The sequence below is a fragment of the Biomphalaria glabrata genome, chromosome 14 (assembly GCF_947242115.1).
Source record: "Biomphalaria glabrata chromosome 14, xgBioGlab47.1, whole genome shotgun sequence".
Classification (NCBI taxonomy): Eukaryota; Metazoa; Mollusca; class Gastropoda; family Planorbidae; genus Biomphalaria; species Biomphalaria glabrata.
The window spans coordinates 22,271,951-22,296,835 of record NC_074724.1 but is presented as its reverse complement, the minus strand read 5'-3'; the positions used below and the strand labels follow the sequence as shown (position 1 = coordinate 22,296,835).

Below are 24,885 nucleotides of genomic sequence, written 5' to 3'. Positions count from 1 at the left end.
CTTTTCTCACTTTTTTTCTCACACTCTTTCCCCTCTCACTCTCTCTCTCTCTATCTCTCTCACTCTATCTTTCTCTTCTCAGTCCCTCACTCCTTTTCTTTCTCCACCTCTATTTATTTCTTTCTTCCTCACTATTGCTCTCAATATCTTCCCCTCCCCCCTCTCTCTCACTCTTGGGGTTACTTATTTATCTGATAATCTCTACTATATGTTCCAATTTTCTTGCTTACTGTGAAAAATCAATGTGGGTAGATCAGATGCTACAAGACATAGAAACTGTGCCAAACACTGACACACATAGTGAAATAAGAGTCCCATTCCTTGAAATACTACAGAATTAAAACGCTGTTAAACAACAGATCTAGATCATTGGACCGTAACCTTTATTATGCCCGAGAGCCATGTAAGCTTCAGACTTATCTGCCATAGACTGTTTCAACGCAAACAATCGTGGAGTTTAAATGGAGCCATCTTCTATAGCACTCCGGGCACAGGTGTCGAGGTACCATACCACGAGTCGGATGTGGCCCGCGGACTGTAGTTTGGTCAACACTGTTCAAGATAAATTGCTGATTTTGTGTTAATCTATGGTCCCTACCTCTCAAGAAATGTGTCACAACTAAAGGAACACCACGAGATAAAAGATGTCACATTTGTTAGTACCTGTTAGCTGTTATATGAACTGAACCTTTGGTGGCTCTAAGATTGTGTGGTGGACTTGACTTCCAACGTCCTTGGTTTGCTCTGTGGATCGAAATAAAAATCGGTCAGATTTAGGCCATTAAGAACTAAGGCAAATTTTAAAGGTTTGTCAAAATGACTTTATAACACCGGCAAGGGCCAGAAAAAAATATAATAGCATTTTATACATGACATTGTAGGCCTGCTGTGATAAAGGTTTTTCAAAAAAATAATTCTGTGCTAGAAGAAAGTGGGTTTTAATGTTAACTTTAATCAAGCCTACTCATAGTGGATCAAAATATCGTTAATTATACATTTAATTTCTTCAAGAATGCCAAGTCCAATAGACAAAGAAGATCTATAGAGTTCCTTTACAGATTTTTATTTTTTCATTTTGACTGTCTGTATTTCAAACTGTCAGTGAAAGGAAAACACTAAGAACATGTCTTCAACTAAACCATGAAGTTCATTCAAGTTCAAAATAAAAGTGTAAAAACGATTTCATTCCTCTGGAGAGTTTAAACCATCAGTAGACGAAAGAATCATATTTTACACGTTAACAATGTGTTAATCTAGTGGTGCATTTAATTTGAATATTTTCGATGAGCTGAAAGTGCTCAACGTAAACCAGTTGCCCACGGAAACGCTTTAAAGGCCAGCTTAGGCAACAGCTTGCTTTAACTGACTTAGAACCTGGCTGCAGGCGGCTTCGGAACAATTAAAGATGCTTACGAAGGCCGCGGTAAACACAATTGAGACCACAAGAAAATTGACGCAAAGGACAGACAAAGACGCCTAGACGGCGTAAAGAGACTCTAACCGACCCCCGGCGGACAATGAATATGTCTCCATTGGTAGTGGTAAAATATATAGGTCGCAACTGGGGCTGCGTCTCAAAGACTTGCCTTATTAACTCAGCTAAGTAACAGTAAGTATCTGCATTATAACCCTCTAAGTGTGTACAGAAAGGCCGGAATTCGATTGCAAAAATGTGCAATACTTTGTCTTTGCCCGACCACCAGTTCCGATGGATATGAAACATCATCTGTACTAGTACTAAACATTGGATATGAAACATCATCTGTACTAGTACTAAACATTGGATATGAAACATCATCTGTACTAGTACTAAACATTGACAGTGATCACACATGAACCAATTTTACAAAATCAGTTGTTGGTTATTTAATTAACCGTAATTAATTACTTGGTTTTATATTGAAACTATACTCCGTTAAAGAGAGATAAGCCTTGCAATAATGAGAGATATGGCAGTGAATGAACGGTGCTCTCCCTCTAAAGCGCGAATGGTACTCTTCAATATGGATGATAGCAGACGCGTTAAAGTCTCAAGACAGTAGAGTAACTCAGGCAATTTTGCACAGTTAGTGATTCAAAATAATTGATGGAATTTTATTCATTTTAAGAGAAACTTTTTAAAAGTATTTATTGTATTCTGTTCAATAGTATATACATTCTCCCCCGCCCCCGATATTTGCCCACCCCCAAGAGAAGAAGTATTATTATAGGTTTTGAGTATTTTTTGAATACATATTGCTATTCCTACCTGGATACCACGATATGGACATATTTCTCTGTCTCCGTCTCCAAACCCAAATAGTATTGGCGTGCTGTGCAATACGCACAGGATTAAATCCGTTTCTTATACCCTAGCATTGGGTTGGAGATACTATAAATTAAATATACCATTCTTTGTGTGAACAAAAATTGCTTCCATTTTAGTTCATTGTTTCATTTTGTTGTTTTGGACGATATTAAAACACACACACACACATACGTAATGGCACATGTTGACAGAACAAACTTAAACCCAAAAATCTAATGGACAACAAAATATAAATACCTATTTAAAAACAACAAAAGAGCTTATATAAGAGAAAGAACGTAAACTGACTGCCCTAAAGGTACTAGAAGTCGTATCTCCCTTCTATCTATATAAAACAAAACTATTTTTTTACCGCTAATTAGTTAACTAATTAGTTACGTTTAACTGATTCATGTGTTGTCATCGACAATTTAAAATTCAATAGTATTATTCGTTTCGCTCATTTGTATTTCACTATCCTGTTATGACCAAACTTCAAAACCCCTTTTTTTTTTGTTTTCAGAAAATGTTATATTGAATTATTGGAGAATGCATGCTCTTTTTACACAACAAAAATACAATTTATAAATCCAAAAATCAATTTAGTTTATTGGGGGTCAAATTAACGTTGGCATCGTCAATTAGGAGAGAAAGAGTTAACTTGATCCGAGAATTGGAATCGGGATATTTTACGTGTACAAAATGTGTACGAAACAGAGTGAGTTGATTAAAGCTTTGTAAAACGAACTATTCTTCTTTTCAACAGAAAGACATCTGAGTCTGAACACAAACGCGAATACAAAACAGAGATTGGTGTCAATCGTTTTAAGGACCATAAAATGAGTCTAAAAAATGTACAAATTATCGAAAGTAATTGTTTTATGAAAAGATCAATTAGTGGCTGAAAATTACCCGATCCTTCATATCTCCTTAATATTATCTACCAGGGTCAATGGAGACCTCACTCTCCAGATAGTAATTGTATACACAGCAATATCTCCCCTCTGATAAATCTACATAGATGAAACAGAACAGTAAACAGACATTACATCTGGTGTCCTCTATGACCTAAGAGAACCCAGCGCGTGCTTGGACATTCAAACCTGTTTGACTGAAGTAACAGAGCAATAAATCAGTTTACCAATGTAGGTCAAGGCTACGCCCAATCTCAACTTTGACAAATCTAAACTCTTTCATGTCCAGATATTAAGTCCTGGCCAGACTGGTTGTAAGGGTGTGTCCTCCTGGACGTGGGAAACTGTGCTGGGCAAGTGGAGGGGAATGCAGTGACCACTATCTTCAAGCTCAGTCTTTGACTTGGAAGCAATGTAACGTTCAACTAACCTGATATTGAGTTTGGGTTTCATTCTAAAAGAAAGTAAATCCATGCTATTTAAATCTCTCAAGATTATTGCTAAGTGGACAGGAAAATTATGGAAGATAAAATGAATGTGATTTTCTAAAGGTATTTTCTCTATTACTATGATCTGTAATTTGGTTTTAGAGATTTACATTAAAAAAATTCAAAACACTCCAGACCTAATGTGCATCTTGGCACGTGCAGAAACAACGATTAAATTTGCTAAGAGTTTTTTTTTAATAAAAAAAAATCAGAGTATATTGATCAAACCACCTCTAAATATTTGGTATATATGGTATATACTGAGCATGTTGTTATAATATCAGTTCCGCCGGACCCACTATCTGAGCCACACGTGAAAAAATGAAGGCAAGAAGACTATTTTAGAAGCATATCACTGGAGGCACTTTATAGGTAGTGGAGAGCTTAAGTTAATGTCAGCAATAACAATCTTACGGAACCTGTAATAAACGCAATGATGACATCTCTCTTATTAAATCTAGCTCTCTTCTCCCTTTGATGAATCTAGCTGTTTTCTTTCTCCCATTTTTGAACCTAGCTGTGTCTCATTACTATTGTTGAATAAAATAAATGATCACATATTTGTGTTTTTAAAGAAAGCAACAACAAGGTTATGAAAATCGGCCCCCAAAGTGGTCCACCCAGGCAGGTTAAAAGGCAGGTTTCAATATTTTCAAAAAAAATATCACAATGAAATACTATCAAAGGAAAATGGCAGAAGAATGGATAAAGAAGGTTGACAGATCTTGCGTGGTGCCCCAACGGTCCAGCATTCCAAGGGATGGGGAAAGTGAAGAAGAAGTGCAATGTGGCCTGATGTCTAATAATAATTATCTAATTGATCTAATTGTTCTGTAATGGTAAATCTCTTATTCAAAGCCTCAAGAAAAAAAAAACATTTGCGTAGATAAAATAGTCATCATTGATTATTTCACTGTTGCAGTTCACGCGATAATATGAAAAACTACTTATCAATTGTTGTTTTAAAATTATGTTCCACTTATATGTATACGATATTGATTTTTTTTTCTCTTCCAAAATAAAAGTAAACATTTTTTTTTGTAAATGTAGTAGTTAGTATGTCAGAATGTATATTTGTAAAAAAAAAATGTTTGACAAAAAAAATCTAAAACCGCTTGCATAAATGTGTCAAGGATATGGTAAATAGCTATCTCCCTTACTATTTAGCCTCTAGTGTTTGTTACTATTAATAGTGATTAGTTTTTAAAAATGGTGTGATTTTATGAAAAAACTGCTTGCATTGTTGAATTTAAAAATTAAATTTTTCGCTTTCAGAAAAGAAATAAGTAGCCGTTGCATCAGAACTTTGAAAGGTCTAAAATATCATGATGTCGGATTTTCACTATCATTTCTAGTTTATGCGATCTAAACGGGACGGACGTGCAGACAGGCCACACAAAACTAATAGCGTCTATTTCCCTTTCCGTGCCGCTAAAATAGAGCTTAAGTCGTGTCTCTGTAACTACTTTAAAAAAAAAAAGTATTTACTAAATGAAGTGTTCCATTTTTTCCGCAGTTTAACATGGAGATACAATCTTTCCAACTGAAAACACCCATAAGGTAATGAGTTTATCTCTCTGCGGACTTTATAAATAGATGTGATGTCATGTGACTCGTTGCTTAATTGAAAACCAGCAAAACTAATGATATGTGTTTGCAATAGATGTTCATATTTATTCCTGGATATTTTTTAACTGCTTTTGTATAGCATATCTATCGTGCTTTAATCATGCTCATTGCGCTCTGGTGCGATTTTTTTTCTGAACCCATGGGTAGGGGGGGGGGGGTAGCTGAAGACTGTTTCCGTGCTGTCTTAAGCACTCAGCCAACACACTATGCTCGAGACGGATTCAAACTCGATATACTGTAACAGCTAGATTCAACAAGATGGGGGGAGGGGAGAAAACAGTTAGATTCAACAAGATGGGGGAGAAGGGGAGAAAACAGCTAGATTCAACAAGATGGGGGAGAAGGGGAGAAAACAGCCAGATTCAACAAGATGTGGGAGAAGGGGAGAAAACAGCTAGATTCAACAAGATGGAAGGGAGAAAACAGCTAGATTCAACAAGATGGGGGAGACGGGGAGAAAACAGTTAGATTCAACAAGATGGGGGAGAAGGGGAGAAAACAGCTAGATTCAACAAGATGGGGGAGAAGGGGAGAAAACAGCTAGATTCAACAAGATGGGGGGAGGGGAGAAAACAGCTAGATTCAACAAGATGGGGGGAGGGGAGAAAACAGCTAGATTCAACAAGATGGGGAGAGGGGAAAAAACAGCTAGATTCAACAAGATGGAAGGGAGAATACATCTAGATTCAACAAGATGGAAGGGAGAAAACAGCTAGATTCAACAAGATGGAAAGGAGAAAACAGCTAGATTCAACAAGATGGAAGGGAGAAAACAGCTAGATTCAACAAGATGGAGGGGGGAAACAGCTATATTCAACAAGATGGGGGGGGAAACAGCTAGATTCAACAAGATGGAAGGGAGAAAACAGCTAGATTCAACAAGATTGAGGGGAGAAAACAGCTAGATTCAACAAGATGGAAGGGGAAAACAGCTAGATTCAACAAGATGGAAGGGGAAAACAGCTAGATTTAACAAGAGAGGTGGGAAACGGCTAGATTCAATGAAAGTCTTTTTTGACAAAAACTCTCATTCCTATGATAAAATGTGAGTTGTAGACGCAAGGGTGGATGAAATTCTAAAGCTCAGAACAAAGTAAAATGTATGACTCCGGGGCTCCGCCAGTACCCTTTGCAGGCTTGAAACCTTCTGTTTTTCCAATGCTAATATAAAAAGCACGAAACACTCTACCGACTAAACAGATTAGCTTTAATAAACATTTTAGAACATAAGATATACAATAGAAATGTTTAGATTGAAACCTGTCGCATGAACCGATGGAGTCATAATACATTGGGATTGAGAGTTCGAACAAATTGGTTCAAGACAAACTTTCTGCCACGAATTGAACACCACGGGAAGACGTTATTGTCTTGTTTATAATTGTTACAAAGAGAAACAGAGTCAACACGTCGGCCTCACAAGCACAAACATAACAAGCAAAATACAACAGAATACTTTGAAATAAAACAAAACTTATATTAACGTGTATCAATTAGCTTGAATCAGTCATGCAGTCATGGAGACTAATTAGATTTGTAATAGATCTAGACTAACAATAATAAACCTGTGCGATTAGAAATATTTTTACCAAATGTTTTTGTTTAGCTCAATGTCATGCTTTTAGCTTTCTCTATACGCTATGATCCAATCACTTGTCTCACTACACTATGAAAGCAAACTACACTCACCAAATTCTATGAGCGTAGTTAAATGGTGTTTTGAATTTGTTAAAAAAAAACTCCAGAGATTTTTTAGTTTTAAACCCCACAACAAATGATTTTGTCGATAAAACTTCCCTTTTCGATATAAAATCTAAAGCAAACTACAGTCACCTAATTCCAAGAGCGTAGTCAAGAGAGGTTACAAAATTTAAACCAGTGGCTGGACTCCATTAATAAAGTGCAGTGAATAGTCATGTGTCGAAATTGAGAAAGACTAAATGTGGCTCAATAAAGATGGTTAAGACGGATTTTAGGAGTCAGTTATTGAGATCGGGTCTCAATCAAGGAAATGCTATGCCGAATTGGGAGTCGACCCCTTAGTAAGGTTGTGACAGAGCGTCGCATGAGGTCTGCGGGACATGTTCTCCGACAAAATGAATTTCGCATAAGAAGATTTTCAATGACATGTAGGCCATTATGAGGAAATCGCAAACAGGAACATCCTAGTACAACTTCACGCCACACTTTCATAGAGGTCCTCAGAGCAGGTGGGAAGAGGCTTCAGACATTACCAGTGACAGATTTTTGTGTAAACAGCTTGCCGCCCAATGAGCCGAACGGCGCGGGAGGATCTAAGTCAGTAAGAATAGCACACACGTTTTGAAATAAAACTTTTTAATAGCAGAATAATGCACTCAGACAAAAGATGCACTCAGACTAAATTCCTCAGAATATGCATTTTTTAGGCGTTCATTACCGGAAATAGTGTTTGGCGGCGGGGCTTTGCCCCACGCTGGGGGAGCTAACATCGCTCCCCCAGACCCCATAGCTGTCAAAGGCGGGGAGTCTACAAATTTTCCACTAACTCCAGGAAGAACATATTCTAGGGTATGATAAACGTCTTCTAAAAGAACGAAGAGTCAGAATGTAATAAAGATTAATATTATAGCGCGGGGGATTTTTTCTCCCACCCCAACCACCCCCCCCCTCACAAAAAAAAAATCCTGGCTACGCCCATGTTCAATGTTTTATGTATAATTGCTACTTTACTTTGAGTCTTCTCTCCTGAAGGCTTTCTAAATTTAGTGATAAAGGTGTTACTGGAATGGAGGAGAGGCAGACAGAGGACGCGATGGGAAGATGGGAAACCAACATCAAGAAACGGTCGAGCCTGTCAATGAAAGAGGCTCCAAAACACAAAGACGAATGGAAAGAGACGGTCGACAGATCCTAGGTGGTGCCTCAACGGTTCAACAGACAAATGAACTGATGAAAGTGAAGATAGTATGTTATAAAATATTGTTTGGTACTAAACATTTTAAAGATAATTAGATTTCTACCTTTTCACTGTTCCTTCTAAATCATTAGCACCATTATACGCCTTCAAGATTTGCACTAGTTCCCAATTTGTTTTCAGTGGGAACTCCTGGCCAGTCAAATTGATGAAGTATTTCCACTTTTTAAACTTCCACAGATGCTCCATGCAGATGAGCTCCGGCTCCAGAACGCTGTATTCTCCCCACTTAACATCAACTCGCTCCGGAGCGATGAAGACATTATCAAAGCAATTGGCTATGGCTGACATAGCCCTGGTGAAGCCTTCGTCAGCCTTCTTATCCACATGAATGCAGTAATAGTTCTGAGGTCTGTATACGGCCCTGAGGAGCCGCTCCACCATTTCAATATCCTTAAAGGTGATTAGGGAGAACGCTATGGGAAAGTCCTCCTCCTCTTGCGTCAACTTGCAAGTGATGTACCCCCTGGAGAGTTGGAAGCTAGAGCAGTTGGCCGTGCTATTGATATAATAGTCGTTGGAGAACATCTCCCTGGGATTGTTTTTAACGTGGTTTAACGCCTGGTCTATAGCTTCGCGGTCGTTAGAGAACACTTTATAGCACTGCGTTTCATTGACGCGAAAAATTTGATCCATAGACTGTTTCTGTAGACCTTGACAGGTCGGTTTAGTGATATCTTTTTCTTTGATAATGGATATCGTTGTAGCCTTAACTGTTGTTTCTTGTGGGGTTGTAGTAGTTGGCATGATCTGGGGAGATGTCGTTGGTTCACTATGAGATTTAACGTTGGGATCAATAAGGGACTGAGATGTCAGCTCTGCTCGGGGTTTAGATGTTGTCTCCTCTTGTGGTTTCGCAACCGGATTGAGATCTTGAGGTATAACTTCTGTTTCGACCTTAGATTTGAGAGTTGGTTTAGATAGAATATTTGAATTTGATTCAGGATATGACTTACCCTCTATTTCAGTTTTAATCTGTGAACTCTTCAGATCGTCACTTCCGCCCTCCAGCGAAGTTTTTAAGATAGAGTAAATATCCATTTTCTTCAACGCTTTCAGAATTTGATTTTTGTTCGCCATATTTGGGTCAAGCTTTGTGATAGCTGTGGACAGCTTAGTGATGAGACCCGAGGATGCAATCACTTTTATTAACTCTGTGTTGTCCAGCAGTGATGTGCTCCTGTCCATTTGCTGACCACTTTCTGAGTTGACTTCCATTGAGAACGACTGTACTGCAGAACTAGAAGAGTAATTGAATAAGAAAAATGAACCAATCATTAGACAGACTAGAGCCAGCAGAATCCTTCTCTTGCCCAGTCTCAGGAAAATGGCTTTTCTGGACTGCTTTTTGTCTGACAGTGACATCTCTGGTTTGACCTGGGGAAAAAAAGGAGATATATACTATTTCATTCTCTGTCTCTTTCTGTCTTTCTCAATCTTTCTATCTCTCTCAGTTTCTTTCTATTGCAATTCTATTTTTTTAAATCTCTCTCACTTTTCTGTCTTTTATTCTATTTCTATGAGATCTTAGGAGTTAGTTCCTACGTGTTCTCTTGCGTACTCACTTTCTTTTTGTTTTTCTTACTTTTTGAAATCTTACTTTTTGTTTTTCTTACTTTTTGAAATCTTTCTTTTTGTTTTTTTTTACTTTTTGAAATCTTTCTTTTTGTTTTTCTTACTTTTTGAAATCTTTCCTTTTGTTTTTCTTACTTTTTGAAATCTTTCTTTTTTCCTTACTTTTTGAAATCTTTCTTTTTGTTTTTCTTACTTTTTGAAATCTTTCTTTTGTTTTTCTTACTTTTTGAAATCTTTCTTTTATTTAGTGGTAAAGAAAAATGTTTAAAAAACAAAAGGACATGTAATGAGTAATCAAAAAAAAAATTGAATAAAAAGTCAACATAACAGCATTTGAGTACATATTTTTACGCATTGAAAATTAACTACCAAATATAACTATTGGATTATTTAGTGTTTACTTTTACCATTGGATGAACTAGTGATACACTAGAGTATTATCTTTCTTTGTTGTGTGTATTTAATTGAATCTTAGCTGTGGTGAATGTCGCTATATCCTTGATGCTTGGTTTATGTCTTGCATGCTGTGTTCAAAACATTCAGCGGGTAAGTTGCTCTCTTTATCAGTCGTTGTTTTGTTTTAGCTTTATAAAGTCTTGCATTCGTTTTCTGCGTCGCCTTATCTTAATACGGTTTATCTAGTGATATTGAACCTATTGCGATTTATGATGGACCTGAGATGAACACCTATTAAAATGTCAGAGCAAGAGACTAGGCCGTTCGACGTAATGCCTCGTAGCTACCATACAAGTCGAGTGATTGCTCAGACACTTGCCCCCCTTTAGTTCTCGGGGTTGGGGACACTCGTACAAGATAAGCGACACTGTTTTTATTTTGATGGTGGACAGATTGATTATTACACACAAGCAGAACTTTGTGTCGGCCAAAATGTCAAAAACACACTCACACAAAAATGGTTATTGGTGAAATGATTAAGTGACATGGTGACGTTATTGGTGAATGGATTAAGTGACATGGTGGTGTTACTGGTGAATGGATTAAGTGGTATGTGGATGTTACTGGTGAATGGATTAAGTGGCATGGTGGTGTTACTGGTGAATGGATTAATTGGTATGTGGATGTTACTGGTGAATGGATTAAGTGGCATGGTGATGTTACTGGTGAATGGATTAAGTGGTATGTGGATGTTACTGGTGAATGGATTAAGTGGTATGTGGATGTTACTGGTGAATGGATTAATTGGTATGTGGATGTTACTGGTGAATGGATTAAGTGGCATGGTGATGTTACTGGTGAATGGATTAACTGAAATGGTGATGTTACTGGTGAATGGATTAAGTGGCATGGTGATGTTACTGGTGAATGGATTAACTGAAATGGTGATGTTACTGGTGAATGGATTAACTGACATGGTGATGTTACTGGTGAATGGATTAAGTGGTTTTGGGATGTTACTGGTGAATGGATTAAGTGACATGGTGGTGTTACTGGTGAATGGATTAATTGGTATGTGGATGTTACTGGTGAATGGATTAAGTGGCATGGTGATGTTACTGGTGAATGGATTAACTGAAATGGTGATGTTACTGGTGAATGGATTAACTGACATGGTGATGTTACTGGTGAATGGATTAAGTGGTTTTGGGATGTTACTGGTGAATGGATTAAGTGGCATGGTGATGTTACTGGTGAATGCATTAAGTGACATGGTGATGTTACTGGTGAATGGATTAAGTGGTGTGTGGATGTTACTGGTGAATGGATTAAGTGGCATGGCGATGTTACTGGTGAATGCATTAAGTGACATGGTGATGTTACTGGTGAATGGATTAAGTGACTTGATGATGTTAGTGGTGAATGGATTACGTGGCATGGTGATGTTACTGGTGAATGGATTAGTTCAACATGTGCTATCGTCTGTTTGCTAATGTTTCCATACTCCCACGATAACGCGAATTAGCTAGTGACCTGATTTCTTTGCTAACGGGCACGCAACAATAATTGTTGCTCAAGTGTGGTTTAACTATTGGTCTGTTTGCTTTGGCTTCATTGGCCATTCTTATCCTCTTCTAGACAACATAGTCGGCCAACTATGTGAAGTGCAGTTCTCTACAGAATCATAGACTGTTTCGATAGACCTTGACTGCTAGAACTAATAGATTTAAAAAATTAAGAGAATTTTTTTTTAAAAAAAAGGAGAATAATACTGACGCAATGCATTTGTTTAAATGATTCTTAAATAAATCTTTAGTTGTGTTTTCATTTTACCCATATGATTCTCATCTTGACGTTTCATTCTCTTTCCCTTCAATAGTGTAGAAACACAAAGAACACATCCGGTTAACTCCCTTTACAATAGATACAGAATAAGAAAAAGTCATTCTCATTAGATGTCCAGCGATACAGGTTTTTATTATTAATGCTTTCCTTGCGATAACAGTTCACAGATGAAAAGGTTGACCTTTACCGTGAGCTCGAGAGAATCACGACTCGACGGGATTGGTGGCGAGGACAATAGACACCTGTAGCCCGCCCTTCCACTTCATTCCTTCCTGTCTGGTGTCGCCCAACCCCCTCCTCACCCATCCATAAGAGTTCTTAAAGAGACAGGAGCACTGGTCACCTGAGATTGAAAACAATCGTCAGTATAAATAAAAAAAAAACAAGAATCAGCTGTAATGTCTTAAGTGTGAACAAGGGGAAGAGGGCTAAGTAATGAAACGTGCTACTGTTCTTTTTTTTGTGTGTGGGTTTTTTTTTTTTTGTCTTTTATGTTATTTCATTCTTTATGGATTTTTTACCATTTCATTCTACCCTTTTCTTATGTTCTTTACTTTGATTTTATTGGATTCTTTTAATGGGGAAAAACCGCTCTTGTTTTGTGCAGTCTGTCATAGTTAGATCTCAAGGTGCTCTTGTTTTGTGAAGTCTGTCATAGTTAGATCTCAAGGCACTCTTGTTTTTGTGTAGTCTGTCATAGTTAGATCTCAAGGTGCTCTTGTTTTGTGCAGTCTGTCATAGTTAGATCTCAAGGTGCTCTTGTTTTGTGAAGTCTGTCATAGTTAGATCTCAAGGCACTCTTGTTTTTGTGTAGTCTGTCATAGTTAGATCTCAAGGTGCTCTTGTTTTGTGCAGTCTGCCATAGTTAGATCTCAAGGTGCTCTTGTTTTGTAAAGTCTGTCATAGTTAGATCTCAAGGTACTCTTGTTTTGTGAAGTCTGTCATAGTTAGATCTCAAGGTGCTCTTGTTTTGTGCAGTCTGTCATAGTTAGATCTCAAGGTGCTCTTGTTTTCTGTCGTCTGTCATAGTAAGATCACAAGGTGCTCTTGTTTTGTGAAGTCTGTCATAGTTAGATCTCAAGGTGCTCTTGTTTTGTGAAGTCTGTCATAGTTAGATCTCAATGTGCTCTTGTTTTGTGCAGTCTGTCATAGTTAGATCTCAAGGTGCTCTTGTTTTGTGAAGTCTGTCATAGTTAGATCTCAAGGCACTCTTGTTTTTGTGTAGTCTGTCATAGTTAGATCTCAAGGTGCTCTTGTTTTGTGCAGTCTGCCATAGTTAGATCTCAAGGTGCTCTTGTTTTGTAAAGTCTGTCATAGTTAGATCTCAAGGTGCTCTTGTTTTGTGAAGTCTGTCATAGTTAGATCTCAAGGTGCTCTTGTTTTGTGAAGTCTGTCATAGTTAGATCTCAAGGCACTCTTGTTTTTGTGTAGTCTGTCATAGTTAGATCTCAAGGTGCTCTTGTTTTGTGCAGTCTGCCATAGTTAGATCTCAAGGTGCTCTTGTTTTGTAAAGTCTGTCATAGTTAGATCTCAAGGTGCTCTTGTTTTGTGAAGTCTGTCATAGTTAGATCTCAAGGTGCTCTTGTTTTGTGCAGTCTGTCATAGTTAGATCTCAAGGTGCTCTTGTTTTCTGTCGTCTGTCATAGTAAGATCACAAGGTGCTCTTGTTTTGTGAAGTCTGTCATAGTTAGATCTCAAGGTGCTCTTGTTTTGTGAAGTCTGTCATAGTTAGATCTCAATGTGCTCTTGTTTTGTGCAGTCTGTCATAGTTAGATCTCAAGGTGCTCTTGTTTTGTGAAGTCTGTCATAGTTAGATCTCAAGGCACTCTTGTTTTTGTGTAGTCTGTCATAGTTAGATCTCAAGGTGCTCTTGTTTTGTGCAGTCTGCCATAGTTAGATCTCAAGGTGCTCTTGTTTTGTAAAGTCTGTCATAGTTAGATCTCAAGGTGCTCTTGTTTTGTGAAGTCTGTCATAGTTAGATCTCAAGGTGCTCTTGTTTTGTGCAGTCTGTCATAGTTAGATCTCAAGGTGCTCTTGTTTTCTGTCGTCTGTCATAGTAAGATCACAAGGTGCTCTTGTTTTGTGAAGTCTGTCATAGTTAGATCTCAAGGTGCTCTTGTTTTGTGAAGTCTGTCATAGTTAGATCTCAATGTGCTCTTGTTTTGTGCAGTCTGTCATAGTTAGATCTCAAGGCACTCTTGTTTTTGTGTAGTCTGTCATAGTTAGATCTCAAGGCGCTTTTGTTTTTGTGCAGTCTGTCATAGATCTCAAGGTGCTCTTGTTTTTGTGTAGTCTGTCATAGTTAGATCTCAAGGTGCTCTTGTTTTGTGCAGTCTGTCATAGTTAGATCTCAAGGTGCTCTTGTTTTTGTGCAGTCTGTCATAGTTAGATCTCAAGGTGCTCTTGTTTTTGTGCAGTCTGTCATATTTAGATCTCAAGGTGCTCTTGTTTTGTGAAGTCTGTCATAGTTAGATCTCAAGGTGCTCTTGTTTTGTGCAGTCTGTCATAGTTAGATCTCAAGGTGCTCTTGTTTTCTGTCGTCTGTCATAGTAAGATCACAAGGTGCTCTTGTTTTGTGAAGTCTGTCATAGTTAGATCTCAAGGTGCTCTTGTTTTGTGAAGTCTGTCATAGTTAGATCTCAATGTGCTCTTGTTTTGTGCAGTCTGTCATAGTTAGATCTCAAGGTGCTCTTGTTTTGTGAAGTCTGTCATAGTTAGATCTCAAGGCACTCTTGTTTTTGTGTAGTCTGTCATAGTTAGATCTCAAGGTGCTCTTGTTTTGTGCAGTCTGCCATAGTTAGATCTCAAGGTGCTCTTGTTTTGTAAAGTCTGTCATAGTTAGATCTCAAGGTGCTCTTGTTTTGTGAAGTCTGTCATAGTTAGATCTCAAGGTGCTCTTGTTTTGTGCAGTCTGTCATAGTTAGATCTCAAGGTGCTCTTGTTTTCTGTCGTCTGTCATAGTAAGATCACAAGGTGCTCTTGTTTTGTGAAGTCTGTCATAGTTAGATCTCAATGTGCTCTTGTTTTGTGCAGTCTGTCATAGTTAGATCTCAAGGCACTCTTGTTTTTGTGTAGTCTGTCATAGTTAGATCTCAAGGCGCTTTTGTTTTTGTGCAGTCTGTCATAGATCTCAAGGTGCTCTTGTTTTTGTGTAGTCTGTCATAGTTAGATCTCAAGGTGCTCTTGTTTTGTGCAGTCTGTCATAGTTAGATCTCAAGGTGCTCTTGTTTTTGTGCAGTCTGTCATAGTTAGATCTCAAGGTGCTCTTGTTTTTGTGCAGTCTGTCATATTTAGATCTCAAGGTGCTCTTGTTTTGTGAAGTCTGTCATAGTTAGATCTCAAGGTGCTTTTGTTTTGTGAAGTCTGTCATAGTTAGATCTCAAGGTGCTCTTGTTTTGTGAAGTCTGTCAAAGATCTCAAGGCACTCTTGTTTTGTGCAGTCTGTCATAGTTAGATCTCAAGGTGCTCTTGTTTTGTGTAGTCTGTCATAGTTAGATCTCAAGGCACTCTTGTTTTGTGCAGTCTGTCATAGTTAGATTACAAGGCGCTATTGAATATCTTATTTGTATCCGCGTCTGTATTGCGTTCAAAACAAAAAGTGCAGATGTTACTTTTGGTCTACAAAATCAAATATACAAACTGACTGACACTTACACCACTTTTAAAACAATAATTGTAAATCTTATCTATCTCTTAGATTCATTTTGGTCTTGGCCAAACCCGAACTTCTGTTCATCATACAATCTATACTTACTTTATATTAAGTTATATATTTAGAGATAATAGCATGGGAGAGGTGGGTATGCCCGAGGATTTGTTGATTTTGTCATTGACAGCTTTTTTTTTCAAAATTATAATTAAAACGCCCGCTAGTAATCGCAATCCCCCCCCCCACTCCACAAATTTATACAATATGACTATTTATTTACATTTCAGTTCTCTATCAAAATATTTTAAACATAACATTGTGCGCTAAGACATTGGAAAGAAAGTCTGATAATTTTTAACAAAGTTTAAATCAACTCACTCTGTCTGTTGGTCTGTCTGTCAGTCAGTCAGTCTGTCTGTCTGTCACACCGGATCAAGTTCAAACTTTGCCCAAATATTTATTGTACCTAACAAAATATGAATCAATAAAAAAAATGAACCAGTAATAAGTTAATTATTTTGTTTGATTCGAAAAGTAAGGCATGCCTGTCATTCAATTAGTTTTGATCACTTTGTCCATACATTCACACGTGATCCTAAAGCCTTCATTCAAGTTGCTAGTTCGTATTTTGGAAAGTCAAGCTAATGTATTATATTGATACTTATGCAGCTTACATGTGATGTGATTTGTTGTTCTTGACGCATCTTATTTGAAAATAAATCTATATTAATTTACAATGATTAATCTCGATAGCATTACTCTTTAATCAACTTAACTTTAACACTAAGTCACTTTATTATATCGAGTGTGTGGCCACATCAACACACGGCACCCAGCAGATCAACACGGCACACCGCACATCAATACATGTCACCCAGCAGATAAACAAACGTCACCCAGCAGATCAACACACGTCACCCAGCAGATTAACACACGTCACCCAACACATCAACACACGTCACCCAGCAGATCAGCACACGTCACACCGCACATCAACACACGGCATCCAGCAGGTAAACACGTCACAGCGCAGATATACAGACGTCACCCAGCACATCAACACATGTCACCCAGCAGATCAACACACGGCACACCGCACATCAACACACGGCACTCAGCAGATCAACACGTCACCCAGCACATCAACTCATGTCACCCAACAGATCAACACATGTCATCCAGCAGATCAACACACGTCACCCAGCACATCCACAGACGTCACCCAGCATATCAACACATGTCACCCAGCAGATCAACACACGGTACACCGCACATCAACACCCGGCACCCAGCAGATCAACACGTCATCCAGCAAATCAACACACGTCACCCAGCACATCAACAGACGTCACCCAGCACATCAACAGACGTCATCCAGCACATCAACACATGTCACCCAGCAGATCAACACACGTCACCCAGCAGATCAACACACGTCACCCAGCACATCAACACACGTCACCCAGCAGATCAACACACGTCACCCAGCAGATCAACACACGTCACCCAGCAGATCAACACACGTCACCCAGCAGATCAACACACGTCACCCAGCAGATCAACACACGTCACCCAGCAGATCAACACACGTCACCCAGCACATCAACACACGTCACCCAGCACATCAACACACGTCACCCAGCACATCAACACACGTCCAACTCGTGATATGTGTTGATGTACGCTATGACGTGTAATGATAAAGCTGGGTTACGTGTGTTAATGATATGTGGTTTGACGTGTGTTGGTATGTGTTCATGATCTGGATCAACATACGCCAGTTATATCATACCCATAAACAATATCCACTGCGAGATGGCTGTCACCACTCATACAAATAATATCATAATTGAGAATAATGTGATTATTGTTCTACAAGTCTCTTGCAGGGTGACGTGTGTTGGTGTGCATGTTTAGTGCTTTTGTGAACGCTGTAGTGCAATGTCTAGTCTAAATCTCTTGTACCCTGACCAGTAGGTAGTTGGTAGATTTAAACACTTCGTCTAACGAGTAGTTATTCTATTTATTTCTCACGGAGCATATGTCAAGTTAGATAGAGACCCATACCAATATTGCTAGTTATTTACAAAGCTTATACCAACTCAATCTGTCTGTCTGTCTGGTAAAAAGTTTGTACATGTTATTTCTCCCAGACCCAACCTACTCGGATCAAGCTGAAATTTCGCACAATTTTACCAGACAACACAAGATTCAATAGAAAAAAAATAATTAATTAATTAATTATTGGTAATCATTATTTGTATTTATTTTTTTTTAAGATTAACTATGGAAGAAATTTTTTTTTTCATAAAAATAATCATTTTTACAACTATTCACTATTAATAGTGTTACGAATCTCACTATCCAGGCTCTCTGCAAACTGCACCATACACCACCAACTTAAAGAACTTGACAAGTCAGGGCTCCAAAATACCGTAAAGGTTTAATGTCCATAAATAACAGCCAATACTGTACAATTGGCAGCACGTAGAACAGTACAAATAGCTCTGCGATAACAAATATCTCTCCGATAACACCGTTCCGCCGTATCAAGTCTTGCACTGGCCTCTCCGTCTCGTTCCGGGCTTGCACTGAGTTCAACAGTTCGGGACTGACTTCACACACTTGGGCTCGTTGTGTCGGACTCGATCACAGACCAAGATCAAGACACCGTTCGTCTCAACTGTACTTGACAGTACTCCGCACTGAACCGTCGTAATGCTCCGTACAGAACCACACCGTTGAACTGTGCTGTAGTCGACCGTGTTCTGAACTCCTGTCGTGAACCCGCTTTCTGAACCGTCTTGACTGCGACACCTCCGCTCTTTATATAGGGTCCCAACTGGCCTTCTAGAACCGGACAGAACGCCGCTCGACGTTTCTAGGTGGTCAGATGACTACAATTCTCGTGACGCTAATGAGCTCTGTTCACGACGGCGATTCTTCCCGAACCCTCTTGTTGACACTCGTCTCGGCCGATCGTCGTAACTCGTCACGGTTGACCGCTCGTCTAGCGCTGGCCTGGGGCGATTTGCGTCGACTGACTACACTCACACCACTACCCCCATCTGTGCCACCACCAGGTTTATAACAATAGTAACAAACACTTTAGGCTATTTAGCAGGGGAGATAACTATTTACCATATTTTTACTACATTTATGCAAACGGTTTAAGATTTTTTGTCATTTTTTTTCTACAATTGTATTGCTAAGTTAAATAAGTTATGTCTTACTTTTAATTACATTTACAAAAAAAAAAAAAAAAAAAAAAAAAAATTTAAAGAGAAAAAAATCTATTTTGAATGCATAAAATTGGAACATAATTTAAAATAACAAATAATAAGTAATGTTATATATTATCACAAGGAATGTAACAGTCCACAATACATAGTACCATTAATCAAAAGAAGCGGAGAATTTTTTTTTTAAAGAAAATGGTTTTTTTTATTATCTTGATTATTTCAATAGGAAATTGACCATTTACTGCACTATTAGATCAATTACATAATCATTATATGATATTAGTTATGCCAGGTACATGTCGAACTTCTCCTTCACTTTCACCTCTCCCTAGACCACACAAGATCTGTCAACCTTCTATCTCCATTCACCTCTCCCTAGACCACACAAGATCTGTCAACCTTCTATCTCCATTCACCTCTCTCTAGTTCACACAAGATCTGTCAACCTTCTATCTCCATTCACCTCTCTCTAGTTCACACAAGATCTGTCAACCTTCTATCTCCATTCACCTCTCTCTAGTTCACACAAGATATGTCAACCTTCTATCACCATTCACCTCTCCCTAGTTCACACAAGATCTGTCAACCTTCTATCTCAATTCACCTCTCTCTAGTTCACACAAGATCTGTCAACCTTCTATCTCCATTCACCTCTCTCTAGTTCACACAAGATCTGTCAACCTTCTATCTCCATTCACCTCTCTCTAGTTCACACAAGATCTGTCAACCTTCTATCTCCATTCACCTCTCTCTAGTTCACACAAGATCTGTCAACCTTCTATCTCCATTCACCTCTCTCTAGTTCACACAAGATCTGTCAACCTTCTATCTCCATTCACCTCTCCCTAGTCCACACAAGAACTGTCAACCTTCTATCTCCATTCACCTCTCTCTAGTTCACACAAGATCTGTCAACCTTCTATCTCCATTCACCTCTCCCTAGTTCACACAAGATCTGTCAACCTTCTATCTCCATTCACCTCTCCCTAGACCACACAAGATCTGTCAACCTTCTATCTCCATTCACCTCTCTCTAGTTCACACAAGATCTGTCAACCTTCTATCTCCATTCACCTCTCCCTAGTTCACACAAGATCTGTCAACCTTCTATCTCCATTCACCTCTCTCTAGTTCACACAAGATCTGTCAACCTTCTATCTCCATTCACCTCTAACTAGACCACACAAGATCTGTCAACCTTCTATCTCCATTCACCTCTCCCTAGTTCACACAAGATCTGTCAACCTTCTATCTCCATTCACCTCTCCCTAGTTCACACAAGATCTGTCAACCTTCTATCTCCATTCACCTCTCCCTAGACCACACAAGATCTGTCAACCTTCTATCTCCATTCACCTCTAACTAGACCACACAAGATCTGTCAACCTTCTATCTCCATTCACCTCTCCCTAGTTCACACAAGATCTGTCAACCTTCTATCTCCATTCACCTCTCCCTAGTTCACACAAGATCTGTCAACCTTCTATCTCCATTCACCTCTCTCTAGTTCACACAAGATCTGTCAACCTTCTATCTCCATTCACCTCTCCCTAGTTCACACAAGATCTGTCAACCTTCTATCTCCATTCACCTCTCCCTAGTTCACACAAGATCTGTCAACCTTCTATCTCCATTCACCTCTCTCTAGTTCACACAAGATCTGTCAACCTTCTATCTCCACTCACCTCTCCCTAGTTCACACAAGATCTGTCAACCTTCTATCTCCATTCACCTCTAACTAGACCACACAAGATCTGTCAACCTTCTATCTCCATTCACCTCTCCCTAGACCACACAAGATCTGTCAACCTTCTATCTCCATTCACCTCTCCCTAGTTCACACAAGATCTGTCAACCTTCTATCTCCATTCACCTCTCCCTAGACCACACAAGATCTGTCAACCTTCTATCTCCATTCACCTCTCCCTAGACCACACAAGATCTGTCAACCTTCTATCTCCATTCACCTCTCCCTAGACCACACAAGATCTGTCAACCTTCTATCTCCATTCACCTCTCCCTAGACCACACAAGATCTGTCAACCTTCTATCTCCATTCACCTCTCCCTAGTTCACACAAGATCTGTCAACCTTCTATCTCCATTCACCTCTCCCTAGTTCACACAAGATCTGTCAACCTTCTATCTCCATTCACCTCTCCCTAGACCACACAAGATCTGTCAACCTTCTATCTCCATTCACCTCTCCCTAGTTCACACAAGATCTGTCAACCTTCTATCTCCATTCACCTCTCTCTAGTTCACACAAGATCTGTCAACCTTCTATCTCCATTCACCTCTCCCTAGTTCACACAAGATCTGTCAACCTTCTATCTCCATTCACCTCTCCCTAGACCACACAAGATCTGTCAACCTTCTATCTCCATTCACCTCTCCCTAGTTCACACAAGATCTGTCAACCTTCTATCTCCATTCACCTCTCCCTAGACCACACAAGATCTGTCAACCTTCTATCTCCATTCACCTCTCCCTAGTTCACACAAGATCTGTCAACCTTCTATCTCCATTCACCTCTCCCTAGTTCACACAAGATCTGTCAACCTTCTATCTCCATTCACCTCTCCCTAGTTCACACAAGATCTGTCAACCTTCTATCTCCATTCACCTCTCCCTAGACCACACAAGATCTGTCAACCTTCTATCTCCATTCACCTCTCCCTAGACCACACAAGATCTGTCAACCTTCTATCTCCATTCACCTCTCCCTAGACCACACAAGATCTGTCAACCTTCTATCTCCATTCACCTCTCCCTAGTTCACACAAGATCTGTCAACCTTCTATCTCCATTCACCTCTCCCTAGACCACACAAGATCTGTCAACCTTCTATCTCCATTCACCTCTCTCTAGTTCACACAAGATCTGTCAACCTTCTATCTCCATTCACCTCTCCCTAGTTCACACAAGATCTGTCAACCTTCTATCTCCATTCACCTCTCCCTAGTTCACACAAGATCTGTCAACCTTCTATCTCCATTCACCTCTCCCTAGACCACACAAGATCTGTCAACCTTCTATCTCCATTCACCTCTCCCTAGTTCACACAAGATCTGTCAACCTTCTATCTCCATTCACCTCTCCCTAGTTCACACAAGATCTGTCAACCTTCTATCTCCATTCACCTCTCCCTAGACCACACAAGATCTGTCAACCTTCTATCTCCATTCACCTCTAACTAGACCACACAAGATCTGTCAACCTTCTATCTCCATTCACCTCTCCCTAGTTCACACAAGATCTGTCAACCTTCTATCTCCATTCACCTCTCCCTAGTTCACACAAGATCTGTCAACCTTCTATCTCCATTCACCTCTCTCTAGTTCACACAAGATCTGTCAACCTTCTATCTCCATTCACCTCTCCCTAGTTCACACAAGATCTGTCAACCTTCTATCTCCATTCACCTCTCCCTAGTTCACACAAGATCTGTCAACCTTCTATCTCCATTCACCTCTCTCTAGTTCACACAAGATCTGTCAACCTTCTATCTCCACTCACCTCTCCCTAGTTCACACAAGATCTGTCAACCTTCTATCTCCATTCACCTCTAACTAGACCACACAAGATCTGTCAACCTTCTATCTCCATTCACCTCTCCCTAGACCACACAAGATCTGTCAACCTTCTATCTCCATTCACCTCTCCCTAGTTCACACAAGATCTGTCAACCTTCTATCTCCATTCACCTCTCCCTAGACCACACAAGATCTGTCAACCTTCTATCTCCATTCACCTCTCCCTAGACCACACAAGATCTGTCAACCTTCTATCTCCATTCACCTCTCCCTAGACCACACAAGATCTGTCAACCTTCTATCTCCATTCACCTCTCCCTAGACCACACAAGATCTGTCAACCTTCTATCTCCATTCACCTCTCCCTAGTTCACACAAGATCTGTCAACCTTCTATCTCCATTCACCTCTCCCTAGTTCACACAAGATCTGTCAACCTTCTATCTCCATTCACCTCTCCCTAGACCACACAAGATCTGTCAACCTTCTATCTCCATTCACCTCTCCCTAGTTCAAACAAGATCTGTCAACCTTCTATCTCCATTCACCTCTCCCTAGTTCACACAAGATCTGTCAACCTTCTATCTCCATTCACCTCTCCCTAGTTCACACAAGATCTGTCAACCTTCTATCTCCATTCACCTCTCCCTAGACCACACAAGATCTGTCAACCTTCTATCTCCATTCACCTCTCCCTAGACCACACAAGATCTGTCAACCTTCTATCTCCATTCACCTCTCCCTAGACCACACAAGATCTGTCAACCTTCTATCTCCATTCACCTCTCCCTAGTTCACACAAGATCTGTCAACCTTCTATCTCCATTCACCTCTCCCTAGACCACACAAGATCTGTCAACCTTCTATCTCCATTCACCTCTCTCTAGTTCACACAAGATCTGTCAACCTTCTATCTCCATTCACCTCTCCCTAGTTCACACAAGATCTGTCAACCTTCTATCTCCATTCACCTCTCCCTAGTTCACACAAGATCTGTCAACCTTCTATCTCCATTCACCTCTCCCTAGACCACACAAGATCTGTCAACCTTCTATCTCCATTCACCTCTCCCTAGTTCACACAAGATCTGTCAACCTTCTATCTCCATTCACCTCTCCCTAGTTCACACAAGATCTGTCAACCTTCTATCTCCATTCACCTCTCCCTAGACCACACAAGATCTGTCAACCTTCTATCTCCATTCACCTCTCTCTAGTTCACACAAGATCTGTCAACCTTCTATCTCCATTCACCTCTCCCTAGTTCACACAAGATCTGTCAACCTTCTATCTCCATTCACCTCTCTCTAGTTCACACAAGATCTGTCAACCTTCTATCTCCATTCACCTCTCACTAGACCACACAAGATCTGTCAACCTTCTATCTCCATTCACCTCTCCCTAGTTCACACGAGATCTGTCAACCTTCTATCTCCATTCACCTCTCCCTAGTTCACAACAAGATCTGTCAACCTTCTATCTCCATTCACCTCTCTCTAGTTCACACAAGATCTGTCAACCTTCTATCTCCATTCACCTCTCCCTAGTTCACACAAGATCTGTCAACCTTCTATCTCCATTCACCTCTCTCCTAGTTCACACAAGATCTGTCAACCTTCTATCTCCATTCACCTCTCCCTAGTTCACACAAGATCTGTCAACCTTCTATCTCCATTCACCTCTCCCTAGTTCACACAAGATCTGTCAACCTTCTATCTCCATTCACCTCTCCCTAGTTCACACAAGATCTGTCAACCTTCTATCTCCATTCACCTCTCTCTAGTTCACACAAGATCTGTCAACCTTCTATCTCCACTCACCTCTCCCTAGTTCACACAAGATCTGTCAACCTTCTATCTCCATTCACCTCTAACTAGACCACACAAGATCTGTCAACCTTCTATCTCCATTCACCTCTCCCTAGACCACACAAGATCTGTCAACCTTCTATCTCCATTCACCTCTCCCTAGTTCACACAAGATCTGTCAACCTTCTATCTCCATTCACCTCTCCCTAGACCACACAAGATCTGTCAACCTTCTATCTCCATTCACCTCTCCCTAGACCACACAAGATCTGTCAACCTTCTATCTCCATTCACCTCTCCCTAGACCACACAAGATCTGTCAACCTTCTATCTCCATTCACCTCTCCCTAGACCACACAAGATCTGTCAACCTTCTATCTCCATTCACCTCTCCCTAGTTCACACAAGATCTGTCAACCTTCTATCTCCATTAACCTCTCCCTAGTTCACACAAGATCTGTCAACCTTCTATCTCCATTCACCTCTCCCTAGACCACACAAGATCTGTCAACCTTCTATCTCCATTCACCTCTCCCTAGTTCACACAAGATCTGTCAACCTTC

General features: G+C 39.8%; 1 protein-coding gene across 4 annotated transcripts in view; it reads right to left on the bottom strand.

Annotated features, from left to right (window-relative positions):
* LOC106071886 (beta-1,3-galactosyl-O-glycosyl-glycoprotein beta-1,6-N-acetylglucosaminyltransferase-like) overlaps window positions 1-24,885 on the bottom strand; it is a 96,309-nt gene that overhangs the window by 11,972 nt on the left and 59,452 nt on the right. For 3 of the 4 annotated variants that reach the window (XM_056010661.1, XM_056010660.1, XM_056010663.1), the window contains exons 2-3: window positions 8,321-9,651; window positions 664-744 (exon numbers count right to left, since the gene is read on the bottom strand). In XM_056010661.1, the coding sequence (XP_055866636.1) occupies window positions 664-744; window positions 8,321-9,651 (1,412 nt within the window). Of the gene's footprint in view, window positions 1-663; window positions 745-8,320; window positions 9,652-12,078; window positions 12,403-24,885 lie in introns of those variants that run through there. The other variant, XM_013232103.2, reaches the window with a different exon arrangement.